Source organism: Dipteris shenzhenensis, chromosome 12 (genome assembly GCF_047967505.1).
Source record: "Dipteris shenzhenensis isolate YYH24624 ecotype China chromosome 12, Dip_SZ_1.0, whole genome shotgun sequence".
In the NCBI taxonomy this organism is placed as follows: domain Eukaryota; kingdom Viridiplantae; phylum Streptophyta; class Polypodiopsida; order Gleicheniales; family Dipteridaceae; genus Dipteris; species Dipteris shenzhenensis.
In genome coordinates this window covers 6,090,519-6,113,250 of record NC_141607.1, presented here as the reverse complement: position 1 = coordinate 6,113,250, position 22,732 = coordinate 6,090,519, and the positions used below count along the sequence as shown (strand labels likewise).

At 40.3% G+C, this 22,732-nt stretch overlaps 1 protein-coding gene across 1 annotated transcript in view; it reads left to right on the top strand.

Annotated features, from left to right (window-relative positions):
- The window catches only part of LOC147895736 (presequence protease 1, chloroplastic/mitochondrial-like), a 54,269-nt gene extending 34,758 nt beyond the window's left edge, over window positions 1-19,511 (top strand). The window contains exons 11-19 of the mRNA XM_087382299.1: window positions 338-465; window positions 5,148-5,337; window positions 11,773-11,856; window positions 11,989-12,086; window positions 13,195-13,459; window positions 13,958-14,120; window positions 14,308-14,488; window positions 18,499-18,570; window positions 18,977-19,511. Coding sequence (XP_087238425.1) covers window positions 338-465; window positions 5,148-5,337; window positions 11,773-11,856; window positions 11,989-12,086; window positions 13,195-13,459; window positions 13,958-14,120; window positions 14,308-14,488; window positions 18,499-18,570; window positions 18,977-19,118 — 1,323 coding nt within the window. The 3' untranslated portion in view covers window positions 19,119-19,511. The remainder of the gene's footprint in view (window positions 1-337; window positions 466-5,147; window positions 5,338-11,772; window positions 11,857-11,988; window positions 12,087-13,194; window positions 13,460-13,957; window positions 14,121-14,307; window positions 14,489-18,498; window positions 18,571-18,976) is intronic.
- Window positions 19,512-22,732: the final 3,221 nt, after the last annotated feature.

The window sequence follows — 22,732 nt, the reverse complement described above, 5'->3', positions numbered from 1 at the left end:
CATCAGGTATCTGTAGATGCACAGCGTTTTTCACAGTATGCAAAGCCATAGCTTGACTTAATTCCTGTACACTAAATAGTTGTGCATCTTTTATGCTTAACTTCAAGCTTTTTTCACTGTTTTTGTTGTTTGATGAACTCACACATGAGAATAAGTTTTGTGGCACTGACAGTTTGATAGTATTGGCTCTTCATGCTTTGCAAGTGCTTCATTTTTCAGCTAAGCAACACATAAACAAAGTAATATGTAAGTAGTACTTGATACCTTTATTTTAAGGGGTGCACATATATTGTGATTTTCTAGTCATGATGTTAGTGATTTTTTGTCCTGCTGGCAGGTTTCTGAAATCCAGGGCACCACTGTGTTGCGCCATGACCTTTTTACAAATGATGTACTATATGCGGACCTGGCTTTTGATATGAGCCCAGTAGACTCTAAACTGCTTCCTTTGGTGCCTTTATTCTGGTACATTATTATTTTTATGTCTATGTTGCCTTTTCCTGCTCTTTTGAAGAGAAAACGATTTTCTTAGTTGAATTTTATTATGCATTTAAGGTTTGGAACTGTGCTTTCTACGACTGGCTCTCATATGACCCTTAACTTGAAACCCTGTCAGCCATCCTTTCTTGTTTTTTAATGAAAATGTCAAACCCTCTTCTTAATGACCGCTTCCGATTGTTTGTGAATCTCTTCGATACACAGCCTCAAAATCTGGAATCATTTGAAGCCTATAGTTAAAGACTAGTATGCTGATTAAATACTTTTCTTTCCAGCTTTTAGCTGTGTTTCATGTCCTTTTTGTTTTTCTTTTCAACTTTTGGGGTTTTCCGATCTTGTTCTCTCTTCACTTTCTTAGAAGGTTTGAAAACAATACGTAAGATTAGCAATCTGAAAAGAGAACTGACTGCCCTGCAGCCTTCCTCTCAAGGTCTCAGCTCATAGCCTAGATACATTGGAAATAGGCGCCAATGGCCAGTGTGGAGGATTATACAACCAGCGGATACCTGGATCCTTGGTGATTTAGAAAATACGTGCGGGCCATGGATTGCAGAAACAATCTCACCTTTTGGATGTATCCTTTTAACGAACAGCGATCTACCCTTGCACTTCCATTGTACCCTTTTGCTTGCCCCCAAGCGATCATATATGTAGGCATAGCCTTCTCCTTTAGTGCTAGTCATGGCTGAGACTGCCCTTCACCTCCAGTGTGCCGACAGAAACTCAGTACCAAGACTTTGTATAAATGGATGCTCAAGTATGTGTGGGGGTGTGGATATGTATGTGTGAGAGTGTATGTTTATACTATGGTATACACCCAATATCGGGCGCTGATGACGTCAGTGGGGAGGTCATAGTAGCTAGTCCCTGCTATGTGTGATGGAGTTTTTGGTTTTCAACCTTATGAGTGACTATCATGAGATTGAAACTGCACTATGTTGTGTTTTTAGAAGATGAGTTTGGGCATGTTCCTCATAGCGGTGGCCTCTTCTAGGCTTTTGTAGATTTTGTCTTTGGACTTTTTCTTCTTATAGAAGTCTTTCTCAATGCTTAAAAACCAACCATAGAAATCAGCCATCTGTGTGGCGCTGATTGTGGGAGAATCAAAGTAGAAAAATTGGCTGTCAACTTAGCCTGTTTTTCCAAAAACCAGCTCACTGCCTTGGGAATCTCTGAAACAAGGTCTAACAACCAGGGTAGGAGACGATACACACAGCGGATACCTCGCTCTGTGACTTCATAAAAGGCACTTACAGGCCACGTCTTGAAAAAATGTGGCCACCTATTAGGAGTCGCCTTAGATCTTGATGTCTCGCGCTTCCATATTGCACACATGGTGTAGATGATGTCTTGCCAGATGGTGACGAGGGTAGCCACCAAGAGGACCTGGTCGCCTCCCATCACCAAGTAGTAGCAGTGAGTGAGTGAAATGTTTCAAGTAGTGATGTCTCACAAACATTGTCTTGTGGGGAAGAAACGTGACCTTGTTGAGATGGGGGAGTTGCACTCTATGCCTTGGGCTAGAAGGCACTCTATCTGTGGATCTTGTTAAGTTGTCGTTACAGTGTCAATGGAGAAGAGAAGGCGTGTCCTCCTTTGTCATCCAGGCTGCCATACCCCAGGTAAAATGCCACTGCGTCCTTTGTGTTTGAGCCACTGTTCGTAGGGCCCCATGCCAAATGCTTTGTGCTTTAGGACAGCCCCAAAGACAATGCAAGGTCGTCTCAAGGTCTCTAGCCGTGCAACGGTGGCCTATCAACGCACAAGATCTTATGAAGGTATATATAAACTTTAAGTGACTATAATGTTTTGTGGTGGTCTGGTGAATTAGTAGTTGGGGCTTAGAATAGATGTCAAGGCTTGCACCTCTAAAAGAGTGCTGGAAATAAACTCTTATTTAGCTCGAGAATATTAATTTAATCTTTCTAGTTTTGAAAAAAGAGCTAGATTGAGTATGCATGTGCTTTTTGAGTAAGGAACTTAATATTGCATCATTTTAGGAAGTGTTACATAAGTGTAAGTGGTTCCTTTAGTTTAAATAATTCATTTATTCTGTCATTATTTCTTTCATTCATACATGAGAGAGAGAGAGAGAGAGAGAGATTTTATTCCTCTTGTTTTGGCCTCTTTTGTTTCTTGATTTGTTTGTTTATTTTTGTTTAGTTACTTTCTTCCCTTCTTCTTTATTTCTTGTACTTGTTTCCTTTTGTTTAATTGATGTATTTTTGTAAGATCTTGGTTTGCTTGAGAGACACCACTGGTCTTTCGAAACCCAATATAGCTGCTTATGCTTGGGAAGTGATGGAGTAAACATTGCTTTGCTTGCTAGGTATATCTACCTTTTGTTTTTCAAAATCTTTTTGTTAGTTCCTTTTTCCTCTCTTTGGCTTTCTTTTTTATCTTCATTGTAGACATTTAGACTGTAGAACAACAAAATGGTGAATTTGACGATTGGTCATATTCTAGTATTTACAAAGGTATATATTATTTAACTCTTACACCCAACCAGCTTGCGATGTCGAAAATATGCAATTTGTTGGTTTACACAACAATTGCATAAGACTATCGCTGGCCAAACAAATCATAGTTGGTTCTTGTCAATTTAGATCGTTCATAATACTTCAAAGCAGGCCCAAGGAAACTCAAAAGAAGCTCTAAGAAATTATTGGTTAGGAATCGTCTAAGAGCTGCAAACCGGTCATGACATGCATAACGAAGGAGAGCATCAAGATTTATGACAAGGTTAATTGGAAATAAGGTTCTATACAAAAATGCCAAGTTTGTGGCTACACTTAGCAATTGACGTGATAGAGTGGTAGGCAGTCTTATCTCAAGAAAGGCATCCGCAAGTAGAGAGTGAGGGTGATTCCAACCCACACTAGGGGTCAGCTGGTCCTACCCGGGGCTTACCCTAGACTTAGCCGGGGGAATAGGACTGGGGCAAGGGTTTCTTTAGAGCCTTTCGGTTTCTTGCCTATTCACGACGTTTTAAAAAAGAGCACTTAATCCCATTTCTAAAAGCATGAAATCCAAGGGCTCTAGAAATGCTATTGAAGCTAAAGAAGTTAGAGTTATGTGAGTGCTTTTAGCACTCAATGTAATGGGCTTATGTATCAAATTTTGAGGCAATGTAGGCTTGAGGGAGGCTTAGAGATGTTTAAATTGAGTATGGGTGGTGATGTGATAGATTGTCACCTGCATCAAATTTAGCTCTTCTAGGTGTGGCTATCATAGCTAGAGGAAACGGAAACGGGGAACAAAAACGGAAACCGAAACGTTTTGGGATTTTTGGGAGGGTTGAAATGGGGAAATGCCACGTCAGCAAGGGGGTTTTAGAAAGGGAGGTTTTGAGATGAGAACACACACATTTAGATTGCTACAGCCTACAACCTACCCGTAACTTAAAATATAGTGCATTATTCTTACCACAATGTCACTTAGAAGTTAGAACTTAGAACAAGTTACAAATTAGAACTTAGGAGTTAACTTAGAAGGCTGAAATAGGGGGCTGAAGGAGGGTTGAAAGAGGGCTGAAGGAGTGGAGTTAGAGCTTTGAAGGAGGGCTGAATGGGAGTAGATGATGATGGAGGTTTCAAGCAGCTTGCAGGAGAGAAAGGAGTGAATGGGGCTCATGGAAAACCTTGAGGATGGAGAGAGTATGAGGCTGAAGGAGTGGAAGGAGTGAAACATTGCATATGAGGCCAAAATTGAAATCAAAACGACCAAAATTGGGCTGGCAGCGAATTTTCACAACATTTGGAGACCCTAGATACTTTGTTGTCTGAAACGGGCCGTTTCTGTGCCCTGAAACGCGTTTCAGCCAGCTGTTGCAGGGTTCTGAAACGCGTTTTAGAATCCAGGCTTCCTTGAAATGGCGTTTCAGGCCTGGTTGGGTTCTGAAACGCGTTTCAGCGTAGCTATGGTGGCTATCAGCAATGGCAAGCTTGAAGGGCTAGGTGCTTTTTTAAAGAGAAGGAGCTAGCCTCCATTGAAGGGTCAACATTACAGCTTGAGCAGAAAGGTGGTTTTGTTGAAGCAGGTTGTGTGGCTTCTCCTTTATTGCAAATGTTATCAGAGTTATGTGGGTGTTATAGTCTGCTCAATTGTCTCTTTTGGGAGTTCTCATTAGAAGCCGAGGCCTTGATCATTACTCCATGCTAAAGAGCTTTTATATCAAATTTTGAGGCAATGTAGGCTTGAGGGAGGCTTAGAAGTGCGAATGGATGTTTATTGTCACCTGCTGGAAATTTGGCTCTTCTAAGGTATGGTCATTACCAATGGCAAGTTTGAAGGGCCAGGTGCTCTCATAAAGAGAAGGAGCTAGTCTCCATTGAAGGGTCAACATGACATTCTTTGAGGGTGTTGAGGTGAGAGCAGCTCGAGTAGAAAGGTGGTTTTGTTAAAGCAGGTTGTGTGGCTTCTTCTTCATGGAAAATGACATCAGAATTATGTGGGTGTTATGGACTGCTCAATTGTCTCTTTTGGGAGTTCTCGCTAGAAGCTGAGGCTACTCCATGTTTTGTTGTGGTTTTTTGTCTTCTTGGGCTCCAATAATTTCTATATGTTTAATAGAAGGATCTGCTATTTGGTACATCGTAAGATCTAAATACAGTTGTTGGATAATGTTTTTCTGTATTGTTCTTGTGTAGCCAATCACTGCTGGAGATGGGAACGAAAGACATGGATTTTGTGGAGTTGAATCAGCTGATTGGAAGGAAAACAGGGGGTATCTCAGTTTTTCCGAGCACGTCAGCCATGAGGGGTAGGAAAGAGCCCTCTAGTCATATTATTGTGCGTGGCAAGGCCATGGCTTCTCAGATTCAAGAACTTTTTCAATTGGTATGGCAATTCTACTGCTATATGCCTTGTTGCATGAGGGGATGGTTAGGCTTACTTATTTTTGGAATACTTGAAAGAACAAAAACCAGCTTTTGGCCTTCTAAAATTGAAGATAACAGTTGGGATCAAAAATATTTTCTTGCTTATTCTCTGATAGTACCTCAAGACCTGGTGCTTCACTAGATCGATGATTGTGTATATGGAAGGCTTGCTACTCTTACAGTCATAGGCTTGTATTCAACTCATCCACATTGTTCCTCTCGGTCTGTCGTCTGGTATTTTCTAGGTTAGTTTGTGATTAAACTGTTTGCGATTAAGTCCTCATGTAGGACCCAGCAAAGAAACATAAGCAGGCTGAGCAATTTTCAATGCATTGTTATCTATGTCTGATGATAGTAGTCCCTTTTATGCTTTCATTTGAGACGATTAACATGCGACTTTGATTTACAGCAACGCTTATGGCTCCATATCTGGATACTTGCAGCTAGATCAAGCTGACCTTGATATCAGAGATGCTTAAAACATCTCATCGCAAGAATGGACGAATCATAAACTTTCTTTTGTTAGAGGCCTAGCAAGGTTTTGTTTACATTGAGAGCATACCGCAGGTGAACGTATAGTAAAGGGTGAGAGAGAGAGAGAGAGAGAGAGAGAGAGAGGAAAGAAAGAAAGATGTATTAACATCTGTGAGAGGCCTCGCAATGAATCAAGTGTCGAAATGCTGGAGTAGCGAAAGCCAAATAACAGAGGAGTGTCAGGTGCCCAGAGCTAGCACTCCTTGTACATGCTCAGGTTCCATATATCCAGGTAACCTAGTGGTTCTCTGATGAGACGTGAGGAGCTCTTGTATTTGTGTCTGCAGATGTCTCACGGCGTGGGGGAGGGCGTGGTCTCCTCGATGTCTGGATCCGGTGGGCTACGTCAAGGGTGATGCCTCGCCTCTGGCGGTCGCCTCTAAGAAGGGCTAAGATAGACGGAATCTCGATCGTGCGTGCTTTGGTTTCTATCCGTGTCACACGTGGAGTGTGTCCCTCGTCTGGTAGCACCGTGGTGGACTCTCCCACTGCTAATCTATGATGCTCTCATCTCCTCAAGCTCCTCTCCCTCAGCCTCATTGGCAGCTGACTTAGATGCAAAACCTATGAAGTTGTGTGAAAATTATGGGCAAGAAGAGAATGCACTTTTGTTAAGCAGAAAAGGAAGCTAGAAAAGAAGGCTCTTAGATGCATTTACAAGAGAAGCAAGGCAACAGCAAGTAAATCGAGTTTAAAGATTATTTTAAGTAGGAGCTACCATGTGGGAATGAGGAATTAACCTCACTACCTCGATATTGTGTCCCCGCCAAGGCTTTTGCCTTACCACTACGACCTTACATGGAACGTTTAGGTTTAGCAAATACGTGGAGCAAGTGACTCTGACCCGAAATAAGTTGTTCAAAACTTGAAACTTGACATAAGTAAATTCAAGACCTAAGGACAGCAAGGGTTTGTCATGGTTTCAGAGAATGAGTATGGGCACGGTCTTGGATTCATCGAGATATATAAAGTAACTTGCTTATTTTGTTTCCTTCAAGATATACAATGAAAGATATGAACTAAAACTCTATCAAAGCTATGGCCTATAGCTGTACGTTTATCACGAGTACGCAAATTCTAGACCATGGGGATGCACCTCTTCCATTCTTGTCACCTCATAGAGATATACATAAGCAACATATTCTCTTGTCTTATCTATATATTTTATGTAGAACAATGTAAGCATGATCAATGTCAATTAGACACCTGCAATATCTACTATTAATTTTAAAGGCGTATGTAATGGGTATCAACTTGGTAAACCTACTCTTAACAAAATTTGTCCCATATTAGTCTTTGTTCTAGATAACTTTCCGAGAAATACCTTATTGATCCCGTCTAGGAATGACTAGAGGATGAAACAAGCTATCAAAAACATATTATTCCACCTCACCATCTTGGATTTGATACATTCATCTCATATTTTTGAACATATATATAGTTTCATCTTCCAATTTCCAATTACTGTAGACTTCATATTTAAAGGTTTATATGTACTATGAGACTAAGATCCATGTCTTAGAAATCAAGCTGACTTTGGTGAGATCTTATAGATTGTAATCTTGCGCCATATGCATTACCCATCCCATCCCAGCCATCTTCTTTCATATTTGTCAGTCCATTAAAAAATTTCATCATTGAAGAAGACTATCAAGCCTTCACAAGGCTCTTTGCAAAATTGTGTTAGTCTATCTATTCCATTCCTCTATTGTCCATTCAAATGATTATACTAGTACTGAGTGAAGTTCTAAGCATATGTTTTATATCAAAAGGGAAATAATATATGTATGTGCACTATTTCGTGAAATCTCTTCTCAAAATAAGCTAGTTTGCTTGAATAGATACCAATACACATCAATATTTCAGTCTTGCATCAAATATCATATCTTAGTAATCTTGCATCAATATTTGAGTCCTGCAACAAATATCATATGTGCAAGTAGTCCATAGTATTTTAGAAATAGTTTTTTCAATCTTAAGATGTATACCACAATCGCCCTTTAACGTGTGTTAGGGATCTTAAATTTGTCATGAGATCTCCATGTATCTAGGTTCCAAGTTATAAATTTTGTGCTTTAAATCCTTGAGCCTTAAGAGATAGACATGGAATCTGCATTTCCAAAAACTTTATGTACTAGATACAAGGCTAAGATTTTGTTTCTTTGGGCGGTCATAAGGATGTATGATCTCTTATAGTACATATTCAAGACATATTTTTAGCATATAATCTTATTGTCTTTAATGAGTAGTTTCCTACATTATATGAGAGTCTCATAAAAGAAATGACAAAATCTTGTTAAATAGCATTAGAATATATCAACCCATGGGCCATGCACTAACAAAATATCTATGACGAAGATAAATTTCAACATTAAGCTGCCTTTGAATCATTCTAGACAAATATGAATAAATAAGAAATCGTTGTTCATGGTCTAATCTTCTTTGAGATGAACTCAATTATATCCGTTGCTCTTTACAAGCAAGACACATGCCAAGGGAATGCATCTACAAATGAAAAAAGTCTAATTTGCATGGTCATGAACAAGCTAATTCATCAGTTTGATGACTATAATGTCTTTAATTCATGTACTGCTTCAAATTGGTTGAAGTTTTTGCCATAAACTACGATAATTGAAAGAATCCTCAAGATTCTTGCGTGGATCTTTTCCTTAAGCTTCATTTCATGGATCCTTGAATGGGAATTGAATCCTTTGTGGCCACGCTAACTAGAATATATAATTTTATAAGGAATCCACTTCTTATTTAAATAGTTGGTTTGGTGCTTTTTATTGAGTTCAGGATTGATATCAAGGTCATAATACATGTGATTTTATGTATTCGTCCATCCTTATTTATAAATTGGTCATAGAGCCTTTCTTTGCTTTTTTATATTTAAAGTCGTTGGTTTATCTTTCTCGACAATCATGTCCAAAACATGTGCACTTTTACACCCACATGTCTACCGTCAAATACATATGAAAATAACTTATTGCTTTGGGTATCTCTTTAACAAAACGAAAAATCATACATTGTTCTTTTTATTCTTGTGAAACGTCTTAGTCTAATGCTTCTAAGTCACACTTATAAGCCGTGGTCACCTCTATGCATTCCCATGTATAACACATCGATGGGGGATACACAAGTTAGAATTGGTAATTCTATCCTTCACTCTTGGCTTTTCCTTTTGATGCAAAAGACAGAACCCATATATTGGTCACCATGAAGAGCTGCCATAGTACCAATGCAAAAATGTCATGTGCTGTTGTAATGTTATCCTCCCCTAAATGTACAAAGACTCTTTTCAATTTGTATGCTATGCAAGAGATCCTTTGTGCACAAAATCTTCCTACATAGTATGCACATTGGCATGCTCTACATATGTGCCTTGAGCCCTTTCTCCACTATTGTGAAGTTTTGGTTCTTGTTTTAGCTTGTTTTAAGGATGTGACATGCATCAAATAAGCTTTAAAATTGTTCTTGACCATATCATGGCTAGTATTTACAAGGTTCATGGGGGTTGGATTGTACTTGACCATATCATGGCAAGTATTTACAAGGTTCATGGGGGTGGTTTGATGCAGGGCAGCCTAACAAGATGAGAAGGCAAGCTATTGGCACATCTAATAATTCTCCCTAATGTACAAAATTCATGAGAGTTTACTGCATGTAGACAGTTGACTCTGCATTTTCACAATTTTTTTTTAAAATCTAATTAGAGATGTATGTCTAACGTGAGGATTGTAACATTGTCTCTAAAACTGCTCCAAATTCCTACTCATTTATGAGTTAACTTAGTTATTTCAATTTCCTTTTGGGAGAGACTAAAATGAAGACTTCACGAGCAGTTGTAGTTCGAATGAAGAGATTTGGACTACTTTTTGATTAGCCTTCTCCTTTAGTGCTAGCCTTCGTCACGGCTGAGTTTTCCCTCACCTCCGGAGTGCCGACAAAAAATCAGTACGAAGACTTTGTATAAATGGATGCTCAAGTATGTGTGGGTGTGTGGATTTGTGTGAGTGACTATCGTGAGATTGAAACTACACTATGTTGTATTTTTAGAGGATGAGTTTGGGAATGTTCCTGGATTCATCTAGGTATAATTATTTCAGTTTCCTTTTATCTCAAGTACTTTTAACATCAATTTGAAAGGTTTGCTTTCAAAATTGTTAAAATTTCAGTCCATCGCTTCGCTTGAGCTCACGTGATCTTCTTTGGCTCCTTTTCATTATGGTGGCAGCTAAAGCACTAAGCGACCCTTGACCTAGGGTTCTTCTTGATTGCAGGTCCATTGAATCAAAGACCAACCTCTTCAACACATGAAATCACTTTACCCAACCACCGATGTCTCATACCAGACCTCCCTTTCTACATAAGAGACGTTGGAGTAGCTTTATTTCTTTACAACTTGCCATGCTTATGGTCTAGATCCACAAGATAGTGAATTTCCTTGTGCTGATATATGGCCTTAGGCCATGGCTGCTGAATTTATTATGAATACTTCTTTACCCCATAGACTTCTCTTCCCAATGGTCAAACAGCCTCGCCCTATAGGCTCTTTACTAACCCTAGGGTTGGCTACCCGTACCATAGGTTAGCAAAGGGCATTAGTACCGAACGTCACTAAATGTGAAGCAAAGCAGATACCATATCCTGCCTTTGTAAATTGTCAGTTCAAATCCACCAAAAAGAGCATGCCAAAGCTCAGCATCTGTGATATTGGATGTAGAAGCACCTGCAAGCACATCATGTGCAACTCTCTCTTATGCATCAAGCATGTAGAGACCATGACATAAAGTGCCAAATGCAACAATGTTATCTCCATCATTGCAATCATGTATAGTGCATCCATAAAACTGACCACTGGGCCTGACCCAGCAATGGCCAAAACTGGCAGGAGATTCTTTTTAATTTTTGGCACATACAAACCTTTAGAAAGGTGATTTTCCCACCATCGGCCAAACTTGATGCTATCAACGTGTGTAGAACTATGGCCAAGGTGGGGCCAGCTGGCCTTGACAATATGGGGGAGGGGGACCTTGGGTCGGCCATTTGGGCTGACGGCCATGTAGCTGGCTGGTTCGCTGATTGCAGGCACACTGTACTCGGGTGCTCTATAAAAAAGGGTGCTTAGGCCGCCCATTTTGTCAAGCCAGTGGTGCTCCATAAGTATTGCAATGACTTTGATTAACCTGTCCCTCTTTGGCTTAACCAAATGACACAGGTGAGCATAACGTTCTATCTGTTTTTCAGCCTGTTTAATCTTCTTTAATACTCAATATATATGGACTGGACACGGATCATGTCTATATTTGTTTATACTACTTCGCCTTGTATAGGTGAAAATCGATGAGTTCTCATTCACATTTAGATAAGTTCGAAGTGAGGCTTTCTTCTGTCCACATCCACATCTGAACTAGTTGCCCAACCGCTTCATCTTCAACAAGCCAAGTTTCTTAATTGGAAGTTTTAGATGTAGGTGAAATTAATTTGCATGTTCCATGGCTATCGGCACCTCACCATTTAATTACTGTTGTTGGGCTTTTTTACTTTGCTAGTTGTTAGTGAGTGGCTACTCCACAGAGGGAGGTTGTGGTTTTTAGATTTGAAAACAATGCCACGCTTTTGACTGGAGCCTGTGTCTTTGACTGAGATGACTGTAGCTTTTATTAAGGGCAAATAGAGTAAATGTGGTAGAGAAGGCGTTATAGAAGGACCTTTGATGTTAACTGTGGTGTTTTGAACAATAAAGGTGAGTTGAAAATGTTTCGACTCTGTTTGAGTATGGCTGGTAATTAGTCTCAAACAATAAGAAAATTGCTTGTTTTAAGGACCATTTCTGACATTCTGTGCTGTCTGTCAGATAAGGACTGTGCTTCAGGACGTTCAGTTCACTGATCAGCAGCGCTTCAAACAATTTGTCTCGCAAAGTAATGCTCGGATGGAGGTACGCTCGCAAGGATTCGTATGAGTATGCTGACCAGGCTGGTTGTACGGGCATTGTGAATAATGATGACACATGTTTCTAATTTGTTTTTAAAAAAAAGCTGCTTGCCAATTTGACTTTGTTTTCATGCAGAGCCGCTTAAGAGGCAGTGGACATAGTGTTGCAGCTGCAAGACTAGATGCTAAAATGAATGCTGCTGGATGGGTTTCTGAGCAAATGGGAGGTCTAAGGTGTGCTCTTAACTGCAAAGCTTTCCAAGCGATAAGAGATGGGCTTGGGTTATCCTGCGCAATATATAATGATTCAAAATACATTTGGCTACTCACATTGAATGCTGCAAAGGTTCGTGATGGTGTGACAGCTTGACACACAGTTATGAAGGACTCTGTATAAATAGGTTCTCACGTGCGGATGTTTATGTATGTGTTCATGAATATGAGTTTTTGTTCATACAGTATCCATCCATGATTGGGTGCAGATGTCATTGGTAGGGGATGCCGTATAGCTAGTCCATGCGACGCATGATGGCCTGATATACTCGAAGGCATGAAATTTTAATTGCTGCAGTGTGATTGTTAGCATGCAAATGGTGACTTGATTTTATGATAAAGGGGCACCAGGCAGGTGGTACTGCCAGGAAATGTATTCATAATGACCTCAGCGCATGACATGCAAAACTGTATCAAGCAAACCTGTACTTTACGGGGGCCAGCGCAGATATGTCATGATTCTACAATTGTGGATACCTCCGAAGGACTGCGTATACTTTTATCAACTGTTGTATGTTGTGCCATACTACTGAATCTGAGTAGAAAACCTTGAATATGTAGGACAGCCATTTTTAACTCTGAAAGTATATGTTCATCATGTTTTATTAACTTTCCATTAGTTTGCAATGGAAAGTTGTCGCATGGTTGGGATCATTCATGCAGAAGTCTGCCTTGTGGATGATCAAATGGATGTGTATAGGAAAATTGGTTTGGACAGGGGATTAGTCTTTCAGCATGCGGATGTAATGATGGCTTGGCGTTTGATTGCAATTTGGTAGATGGCCACCATGCAGAAGAGTAACAGATTTATGCTTTGAAATGTAGTGGCCCTGTTTAAATTAGAATTTTTATATTGATTTTTTTCCTGAAAGTGAATGACTTAACTTTTTGGATGCACAGTGTTCCTTACGAGAACGGCACTAAACTTGTTTAATCTATTGAACTGCCCATGAAAGATCATATTTAGTATGCTTTTGGTATTAATTGAACAACAATTTCAACCAGGCTCTTGCTGGCTTCACTGATCTCAGGTTTTTATTTTTATTTTCTTTCGGGGTGGGGGGGACAGCTATTACGAATACCTTCATACATTGGAAAAACAGGTTGAGAATGATTGGCCAACCGTACAAAAGGCACTGGAGGAAATAAGGCACAGTTTCCTCTCAAGAAAGGGTGCATTGGTGAATCTTACTGCTGATGAGAGGTTGCTCTTAGCATCGGAATCTCATGTTTCTTCACTGCTCGAGGCTTTTCCAAGCGCTGACTCATCTGCGACTTCAATGTGGACCAATTGTCTTCCTCCTGTGAATGAGGGAATCATTGTTCCTACACAGGTAGATCTCTTATTGGCTGGTGGACAGGCTCCCTATTGACCCCAGTATGATTTAGGTCTTAACGCTGCTCTGGTATCCCATCTTGTGGCTAAGCAAGTGTGGGCCATCTGACTGGGTGAATGTGTTTGCCCTGCCTTTATGATGTAGGAAAGGAATCATTGCATTGTATTGTAAGTTCTGAGTAACCCACAAAACAAAGGGTTGGATGCTGTGACTGCATGAAGTGTGTTAGTGTGAAAGCCAGATTGCCAGAGTCAATTCACTGTATTCCTGTTTTTGTTCAATTTATTGTAGTTATAATGTTTTGTCTGGTAACCGTCCTTTCAATTCTTGGTCCTGTGCAGGAGGACATGTTCGGTAGGGTATAGAGTATATCTTTTTCTGTCAAAGCTCTATTGCTTCTCTCCTTCTATTTGATTCTTTAAATCCGTTGTTTAGGTAATGCTTCCTGAAAATACTCTTATAATATCTTATGATGTAACATGTTTGCTTTTCTAGGTAAACTATGTTGGGAAAGCAGGTAACATATATGACACTGGCTACAAATTGAATGGAAGTGCATATGTCATTTCAAGGTACGTTGGTAACACGTGGCTTTGGGACCGCGTCCGTGTGAGTGGAGGGGCTTATGGAGGCTTCTGTGACTTTGATTCACATTCAGGTTATCCTCACCATCTCCTTTAACATCCGGGCTGCTATTTGCCATCTTTAACCAGAAATTGATGGTGCCTATAAAGTCAGTTTGACAGCTGTCACAACTGAGCTGCCGTTTTCTTGCAAGCAGATTGCCCTACAATATTGCAGTAGCACGGCTCATTTGAACTTTGTTGCAACCTCTGTATGTGTAGGTGTGTTCTCTTTCCTATCTTACAGGGATCCTAATCTGCTCAAGACATTGGACATCTATGATAACACTGTAGAGTTCCTTAGAGGACTGGAGTTAGATACCGATTCATTGACAAAAGCAATAATTGGCACCATTGGTGACATTGATTCCTATCAGCTACCAGATGCAAAGGGCTATTCAAGGTATGCTACTTTGATGTGTTCTCAATATTACGATGTGTCTGTTGGGTGTAAGAGGTATGGCAGGTATGTATTAGGATCTCCATCTGTGCTTTCCTTTTGATAATAAGATCGCAGAGAGTAATGGCAGCACTGGTGTAATAGCTTTAGTCTTCATATAGCTAAAAGTGGTTACGTGGTTGTACCAATGCTCAAACTGCATTAAGTGTGTTCCAGTTGGTATTGCAATGTTGCCAAATGAAAAGGTTCAAGTGGAACCACAGAGGTTGCACTCTGGTTAATCGAAGGGTTTGTTGTCTTCTGCTGCTTCTCTCTGTGCGTGTGTGTGCGTGCACTTTTTTTTTTTGGGTGGAATCTTTGAGTCATTATATTACAAAAAAAGCTATCCCAGAAAGGGAGAGCTATAATACAGCAAGAGAAAATCTCACTGTAGGACATGATCAAAGACACGAGATTGCAAGCAATCAAAAAGCAATTGCTGCAAAGAGTGTCTCTTTCTTCAGTGCGTGCACGCGTGCACACACTTTTTTTTTTTTGAAACCAGTGACTATAAAATTATCATAAAATCAATGTACATGACATTAGAGTCCAAAAGAGAGCCTAATGGAAGCACTCAAAAACAGTGAGAAAACACTTCAAGGCTAGTAGCATTTAAATCCCTCACAGCATAACTATCATATAAAGATTGCTTGAGGGACATTTTGAAGAAAGCATATGCGTGAGGGAACTGTTGTCCCATCCTAAAATGCCATCTCTGTGTCCAAATAGTCCATAGTACCCAAAAACGAGCCCAATGGAAGAAAAGGAGGAATGGAGACATCTGAGATGAGAAGCATCCAAACATCCAGAAGAGTTTCCCGAATTTGATAGAGGGAAACTGAAGCGGCAGCAAATGAGAAACATGAGTGATCAATATCCGAGAGTGCGGGCAAGACCAGAACAAATGGGGAACTGTCTCACGATGATGAGAGCAACGGGGGGGGGAAGAGGAAGCAATACGACGTGCTTCCAATTTCACCCCAATGGAAAAAGCTCCCACTATACATCTCCAAAAGAAAAGCCTCTGTTTCAATGGCAATTTAGCTTTCCAAATTTTCTTGAGTTTTGATTGCCACCAAGATAAAGGCCTATCCAAATTCCAAAGAGTGTTGGCATGCTTATCAATCCATGGCGGTGGAAGAAGAAATCTGTAGACCATCGAGGATGTCAAATTATGCATTGAAAGTGAACGGGTAGCAGGAGACAAGGAAGTCAGATTCCAGTCCAGTAATCTGTCCTATACAAACAACGGAGGAACAAGAACAAAAGGCTGCAACATAGATGTAAGTAGCCTCCAAATGGGCCTATGATGCAGACCCAAGGGGAATGTCCTAATTTCATAAGATTATATGCTTTAATAGGTGTCTGTAAAGCAAGTGGCGAATCAAATACCTTGCTCCAATGGATACACACACACACACACACACACACACACGTGCGCGCGCAAGAGATAGAGAGTTATACACATCTCAGGAAGGCCAAACAAGCCTGTGAGACCATGAAGATTGAAATCATCATGATAGTACACCCTCCATGGGGGGAACTAAAGAAGAAAAGATTACCGATGAAACTAGGAAATGCTGGAAAGAAACTCATATGTCGGGAGGAGTCTCTTTCATTTGTCTTATGTCATGTGCCGAGCATGAGTGTCTGGTGTCTCTACAACATGTCTGAGATTTGTTGTTGACGTCCTCTGCTTCTCAATGTGGGATGTACTTGTGGGCGGGTGTGGGGTAGCTTGAGTGTCTAGATGGCGCAATGATGGTACCCTGAATGGGGTGGGTGCTCATTGGGCTTGTATCCAATCTCCTACTGACTTGGCATGCATGTCTGTTTCTTCCTTTGCTTGATATAGCATATTCTTTATTTGAAATTGCTAAGTTCATCATCTCTTGTCTCAAATTCTGGTTTAAAAATCCCCCAATTTGTTTGGTAACCCCTTGATTCTAAGTGGAAATGCATTATTGGTTCTTTCCTTATTCTATGTGATCTCTTCTTGGATGTCATCTCTGTTAACGTTTGTGTCCACTTCTATTGTCATATCTGCGTTTATTGAGTTCATCGCTGTAACTATGAAGTAGGAGTTGTATTGTGTTGAAGTAGTGGTCCTTTCTTGTTCTCTAGCTCGCCAGCTCTACCCACCTTAGCTTCAAGAATTTCTCTTTCACTATTGCCTCCTTTCCTCATTCCTCTATGTCATGTGCATGGTGTACCTAGGGTTGGATAGCAGGTGAACGTGGGTTATGGGATAGCATAGGGCTGGATGGCTATTTTTAGCCGAGATTGCTATATATAGAGATTGATTCAGATATAGTGCTTGCTTTATATGGAGGGAGCTATTCATAGCATTGTGCTATCTATAGCGGGTTTCCTTCTATATAGAGGGAGGGCCAGTGCTATTGTGAAGTTCAGTTGAGTGCTCCTCAACTGATGGATGGGGCTTGGACCCAGGCTGGGAGTCTAGCCATCTACATGGCGGATCATAGGTGGTGTATCAAGGGTCCTTTGGACGGGCTTAGGTGGTATGGGACGCCTGGGTTAGATACGGGCCTATGGATGAGTCGAGCTGTAGCCCACGTGCTCGGGGGTGGTTGGGAGGAGCGAGGCGCCTGCACTATGATTTTGGTTGGATTGAGGACGAGATTCTAGGTTAGTGATAGGGTCAGATCTTGCAGGTTCGTGTCACTCTATTTTGTTGATTTCATTGCTGTAAGCTTTTGCTTGAGCTCATGCATCTCAAGATTAGACGAATCTATTGCTCTTGCTTTTTGCAAGTATAATCCCTTGAGTCCTGTTGGAGTTTGGTGAATCGTCTGGCTTATGTCTTTGGAAAAGGAGTGTTTAGGGCTGCTAGTGCATAGCTTTCCTTGTAGATCCTTTTTCTTGCTAGACCCCCCAACTGTCCTCACTCCTGGACTGGGGCCTAAAGAGCTATGGGGGACTGGGCTGAGCTTAAGAGGAGCACGCTAGGTTGGGCTCAGCGGGAGAGAAAAGGAGGGCTAGTCTGAGCAGAGGAGAGAGGGCAGGGCTGAGCAGGAGAGGAAGGCTGGGCTGAGCAGAGGAGTAGAGGGCTGGACTGTGCCACCCCAGGTTGAGTATGAGAAGTGCATGCTAGGCTGGGCTCAGCAGGGCTAGGCTTAGCAGAGAAAGAAAGAAAGTTATATTAAAGGTTCCTTGGAGATTTGCTTTGGCAATGAACACAACCAATGTGTGTCTTTGTCTATCAGAGTTCAAGGAGGTAATTTGTTGAGAGCAATGACCCACAAGACCATTGTTTTAAATATGAAAAGTTAGAATTTAGTTTGTTTACTCTTTAGTGAGTTATATTAAGCTGCCAGGCACTATTCGCACCTCATTAGGTTTGTAGACCCTAATTTTTGGTTTAAATAGGTTTAGATGTGTTTAGTTTTTGTGCGTCCTTGCATATTTTCTTGTAGAAGCTGTCCCTCTCAGATTGCGAGTGTTCAATCAATTGTTTTCTCTGTCGTTTTGCATCATGTGCTCCACACCACCTTCCTATAAATGACACTCCTTTGCACATGTTCTACGCATAGCAGAATTGGGATTTGGACATGTTCCATTTGCGGCGAACTTGATATTGCTCTGCTTAAAGGGCAACAACCCCCAACCAATCCCCACCCCCCCCCCCCCCTTTTCCCCCTTTCCCACAACACCTTCCCTTATATGCTTGCACATGGTCGACGAAGAGCTGGAATTGGGATTTGAAGAGCATTGAAGTAGAGAAGATGCAATTGAATTGCATAGGAACTGTCCCATTTGGGGAATGTCGAGGCTAACACTATATTACTCTACTTACAGGGCAACAACCTCCACCCCCTTTCTTCCCTTCCCTTCCCTTATATGCTTGCGGGCTTGTAATTCCATTTTTAATCGTAATTTTGAATCAAAATGTGTTTTCTTCTGCTGGGGGTTCAACTTCTTGTAGTCCTCACTGGTATTGTGGCCAATTTCAGCATGCTGCGGTATATGCTTGGAATTACAGAGGAAGAACGAAAACAGAGGAGGGAGGAAATTCTGTCTACAAGGTACTATCTCTATCCCACTTGCAGAAAAGGCCTTATAACTTGGCAGGTATAGTTGTAGTTTTGGCTCTAGATGGGTTAGGACAATGAGAAATGAGGAACCAATAGCTTACATGATCATGTTCCAGCATTGTGTCAGTACATGTGCTTGTGTGCTCACCAGCAGTGGACTGTATGTTTTTCTTAAGTTTGGGGCAAGAGTATGGAATCAAGGCTGAGTATCACCTTTTCCAAGCGTTATATGCTGTGTGAGAAAAACTCGAAAGTATGTATTTGGAGTGCATCATGGACAATGGTATCATATATTGTCTCAACATCCTATCTTGAGTGTATCTGAGACTCATGGGCTAGATAGGTGTGTTCAAATATTGCAGATCCTGATAGTAGTAAGTGATGATGTTTTTTGCAGGCTGAGTAATTTCAAGGAGTTTGCTGATGTTCTCGAGGCTGCAAAAGAGAAAAGTGTAGTTGTTGTGGTTGCATCAGAAGCTGACATTGCTGCTGCTAACCAAGAGAAACCTGGATTGCTGGAAATTAAGAAGGCCCTGTGAAACCTGAAAATGCTTTCGAAGTCATTCTTTACTTAAGTTTATTATCTAAGCAGATATCCTTGTAATCCATGTGTATCCTGTACATGATGTGGTGTCTCTAATCAATTCTTTTGCCAAGCAAGCAAGAAATGCTAGGCATTTGTAAATCTACTCGCCAAATTTTGCCTGTCTACTGTGTTTATTTCTCACATGATTTATCAGAAAATCCCATAACACATTGAAAACTGCCAGGAAGCAAAGTCGTTCATCTTCATAGGACAAACTAAGTGTGATATCGAGTGGCACTTGGTATAGAGAATCTTCTGAATACTGGATATTAAGTGTAATTTTTTAGACGCCCGCCTATTTTGGGAGAGCTTCTCAATCATGAGACATGTTTGTGGGGAATCTCAGAACTGTAGCAGTCCCTTCTCTTACAAGGAGGGAGATCTCTTATAAGCACGCACAAAGAGGAGAGAGAGAGAGAGAGAGAGAGAGATTTCAACTTAAGTTTTGCACTGGTAAACAATTTGTTTTTACAAAAAGTGTTCTTTTCTCTTGAAGAAGTAAAAAAATTAATTCCAATTCTATGTGATTTTTTTTGTTTGAGACCCATTGCCCCCACACCCAATGGCATGGAAGATGTAGATAAGATCTTGCCAAATGGCAATGAGAGTGGTTGTCTGGGAAATCTGGTGGCTTCCCATCACAGTGGGCGATCCAATCCTTCGAAGGAGAGTTGCGTGACATGGTGTCCCAAATATTGTCCTTTGGGGAAGTTGATGGAAAGGTGGAGGTGCATCGTGCTTCTCAACCTGGAAAACATTGTCTGTGGCTCTTGTAGGTTGGAGTAAACGTGTCAATTGAGAAGGTGTGGCCCTTTTTTGTCAACTAAGCTACCATGTATGAAGTAAAGTCTTGCTGCTCTCTCCCCTACCTAGCCATTCTCCAAAGAGCCTCATGTCGTTTCCATTGATTTAGTTGGTAGTCGTACAACCAATGCGGGATCTTCTTGAGGTTACTATCCATCATCATTGGAATTATTCATTTCAGTCAATCAATAATAATAATAATCATCATCATTTTATTTTTTTAAATGATGTTTTGGTTTTTGAGCAATTAAACATAAACTTTTAAGAACTTAAGTGGGTGTAAGAAAGGAGAATAGGTCTATTACAAACATTTATATTCATTTATTTGTACTTAGTTTAGATATCCTTGGAAAATAGTCAAATCTTGATCATCAAATAAGTTTGTATTAAAAAGCCATTAGTGCATTTATTCTGTAAAGGTGTTTACTCACAGATTGGAACCTTTTTAAAGAAATTTGTAATAAAAAGCTATCAGAGCATTTAGTAGTGAAAGATGTATACTCATGGAAATACTTTAACTTTCTACTTAATGTAAATAAAAGTAACGTTTGAGTACTTTCTAATTACGTTCATGTTTTTTAGATTTTGTAGGTTAGCAAGTTCTTTTTTTAGAGCAACTAGGGAGTGGGGGTGTTATATGTAAGATAGGAACTCTGTAAATTTGATTGTTGCATTATACTTAAAGGAAAAATTGGACACATCCCCTTTATACATGAATGATAGCCTTGGTATAAATGAAGTGTATTTCTAGTGGATGTGAATTTATTCTAGACCCAGTGAAAAGATGAAATACTATGTAACTCAAGCTTTTAACTCTTATACCAAACTAGAAGTATTCCATCAAAACTGTCATAAAGACTACAAGTCATGTATTTATAAAGTGTGTTTCTAGTGGATGCGAATTTATTCTATACCTAATGATAAGATGATATAGAATGTTGCTCAAGCTTGTAACACTTCTCTTGAAAGAGAAGTATTCCATCAAAAGTGTTATAAAGACTACAAGCCACATACATTTTTAAGGTTCTCAACCTTAGTTTGTTGCTAGATGTTGAATCATTTGAACTTGTTAATGTCATGAAAATAATGTAGCCTTTATGGTCATGTTTTAAATCGCACATGAAAACAAGGGAATTCTTCGATTAGTATCCATCATCACATAATCCTTAGTAAGAGTCTAGACAATTATTTTCTCCTTCCCTCCTACCTTGTGTCTATTGTTATTAGAAAAAAATAGAGCAAGGACCTTCTATTCTTTTTTTAAAAAAAGACTCATAGAGGTATCCAACAAATTGACATTTTGATGTTTTTGCTCTTGTTTTTTAGTGTCATAAATGTTATGCAAAATAAATTGACTTTTTGAAGTTCACTCCTGTTTTTGAGTGTCATAAATGTTGCATCCAAGGATCCATCCAAATGGATTTCTATTGTTTTGGTGTACAATTTAGTGTTTTTGACATTGAAGTGGATGAACTCTCCCAAAACGACTTTTGAATCACTAAATTTGGACACTTGGGGAGGTAAAACTGACCAAAATAGGTGCTAAAGAGAAGGCTATGTTGGTTATAAGTATACACATTAGGGATCTAGAGTCGTACTGTGAGGCACGCTTAAGGAGTTAGGATCGACTAAGTCTACTATTTTATATTATCAAGCTTAGAAAAAGAAAGCATTCGAATTGAAAACAACATATGGATAATGCATGTTTGAGGGTAAGGGAGAATGCATAGGGGAGAGGAATTGATGAGAGGACATAACATTAAATTTTCCAAGAATTAAGCCCCGCATGGGGACTTAGGTGTAACCACGATCGTAGAATTTTGTACTCAGGGGTGGGTCTTGGATTTGTTGATTTGTTGACCCATACGTGAATATACATGGACCAGAGGAGGGATAACATCTCTTACTCAATTGTAGTTGACATAAATACTAACCTATCTACCTGTTAAATAATGCCTCATATAGAGTCCTTTCAACCCAATGGGCATTATAAATGTGATGAGGATTTTAGCCAGTGGTTCGGTGAAAGGTCTTCGGCCCCAATTGACCCCACAACATCCACTTGGCACAAGATCATTGGGTTAAGCTCTGATAGGGTATCAAGGCCCATGGCTTTGGATGTCGATTGACTATAATGACAAATGGGAACATTTGGAATTAATAAAGTTGTCCCTAGGTTGTAACACGTCAAGTGTGCTACTTACTCCATGGTGACTATCAAGAGATTGCAATTACGAGACAGTAGCACATTGATGATGATGGCAATCCCCATCGATAATGGCATCCACAACTTCTAGGTGGTAAATGGTCATGATGATTGCAATTGGTGTCGAGATCAATTACTTCATCCTTGGTGACGGTTGAACCTATATCTCAAAGGTTGGGTAGACAATCATGGTATTCAAGGGTCTACATGACATGGACATATGGTGGTCAAAGGTATTGGCCCAATTGTCAATCTAGGGGACTAATAAAAATACTCTTGAGGAACAATGGAGCATGTCAAGTTGGGCTTGGCCCAAGGGGGTTGTTGGGGGTGGTGCCCTTCACCCCTTAAATGTGCAAGTAAATTGACTCAAAGAGAGGCCCCTTACTCACTTGTAAGTGACACGCATATAAAGGGGCTTGTGGTTTAACATAAATGCTGACGTATCTAGCTAGTAGTATGTAATCCCTAATGAGCAAGTATTCCTCATGCCCCAATGGCCACCATTTTTGGGGTGATGGGTGTCTAGTGGGGGAGTTTGAACCCTCACACAGACG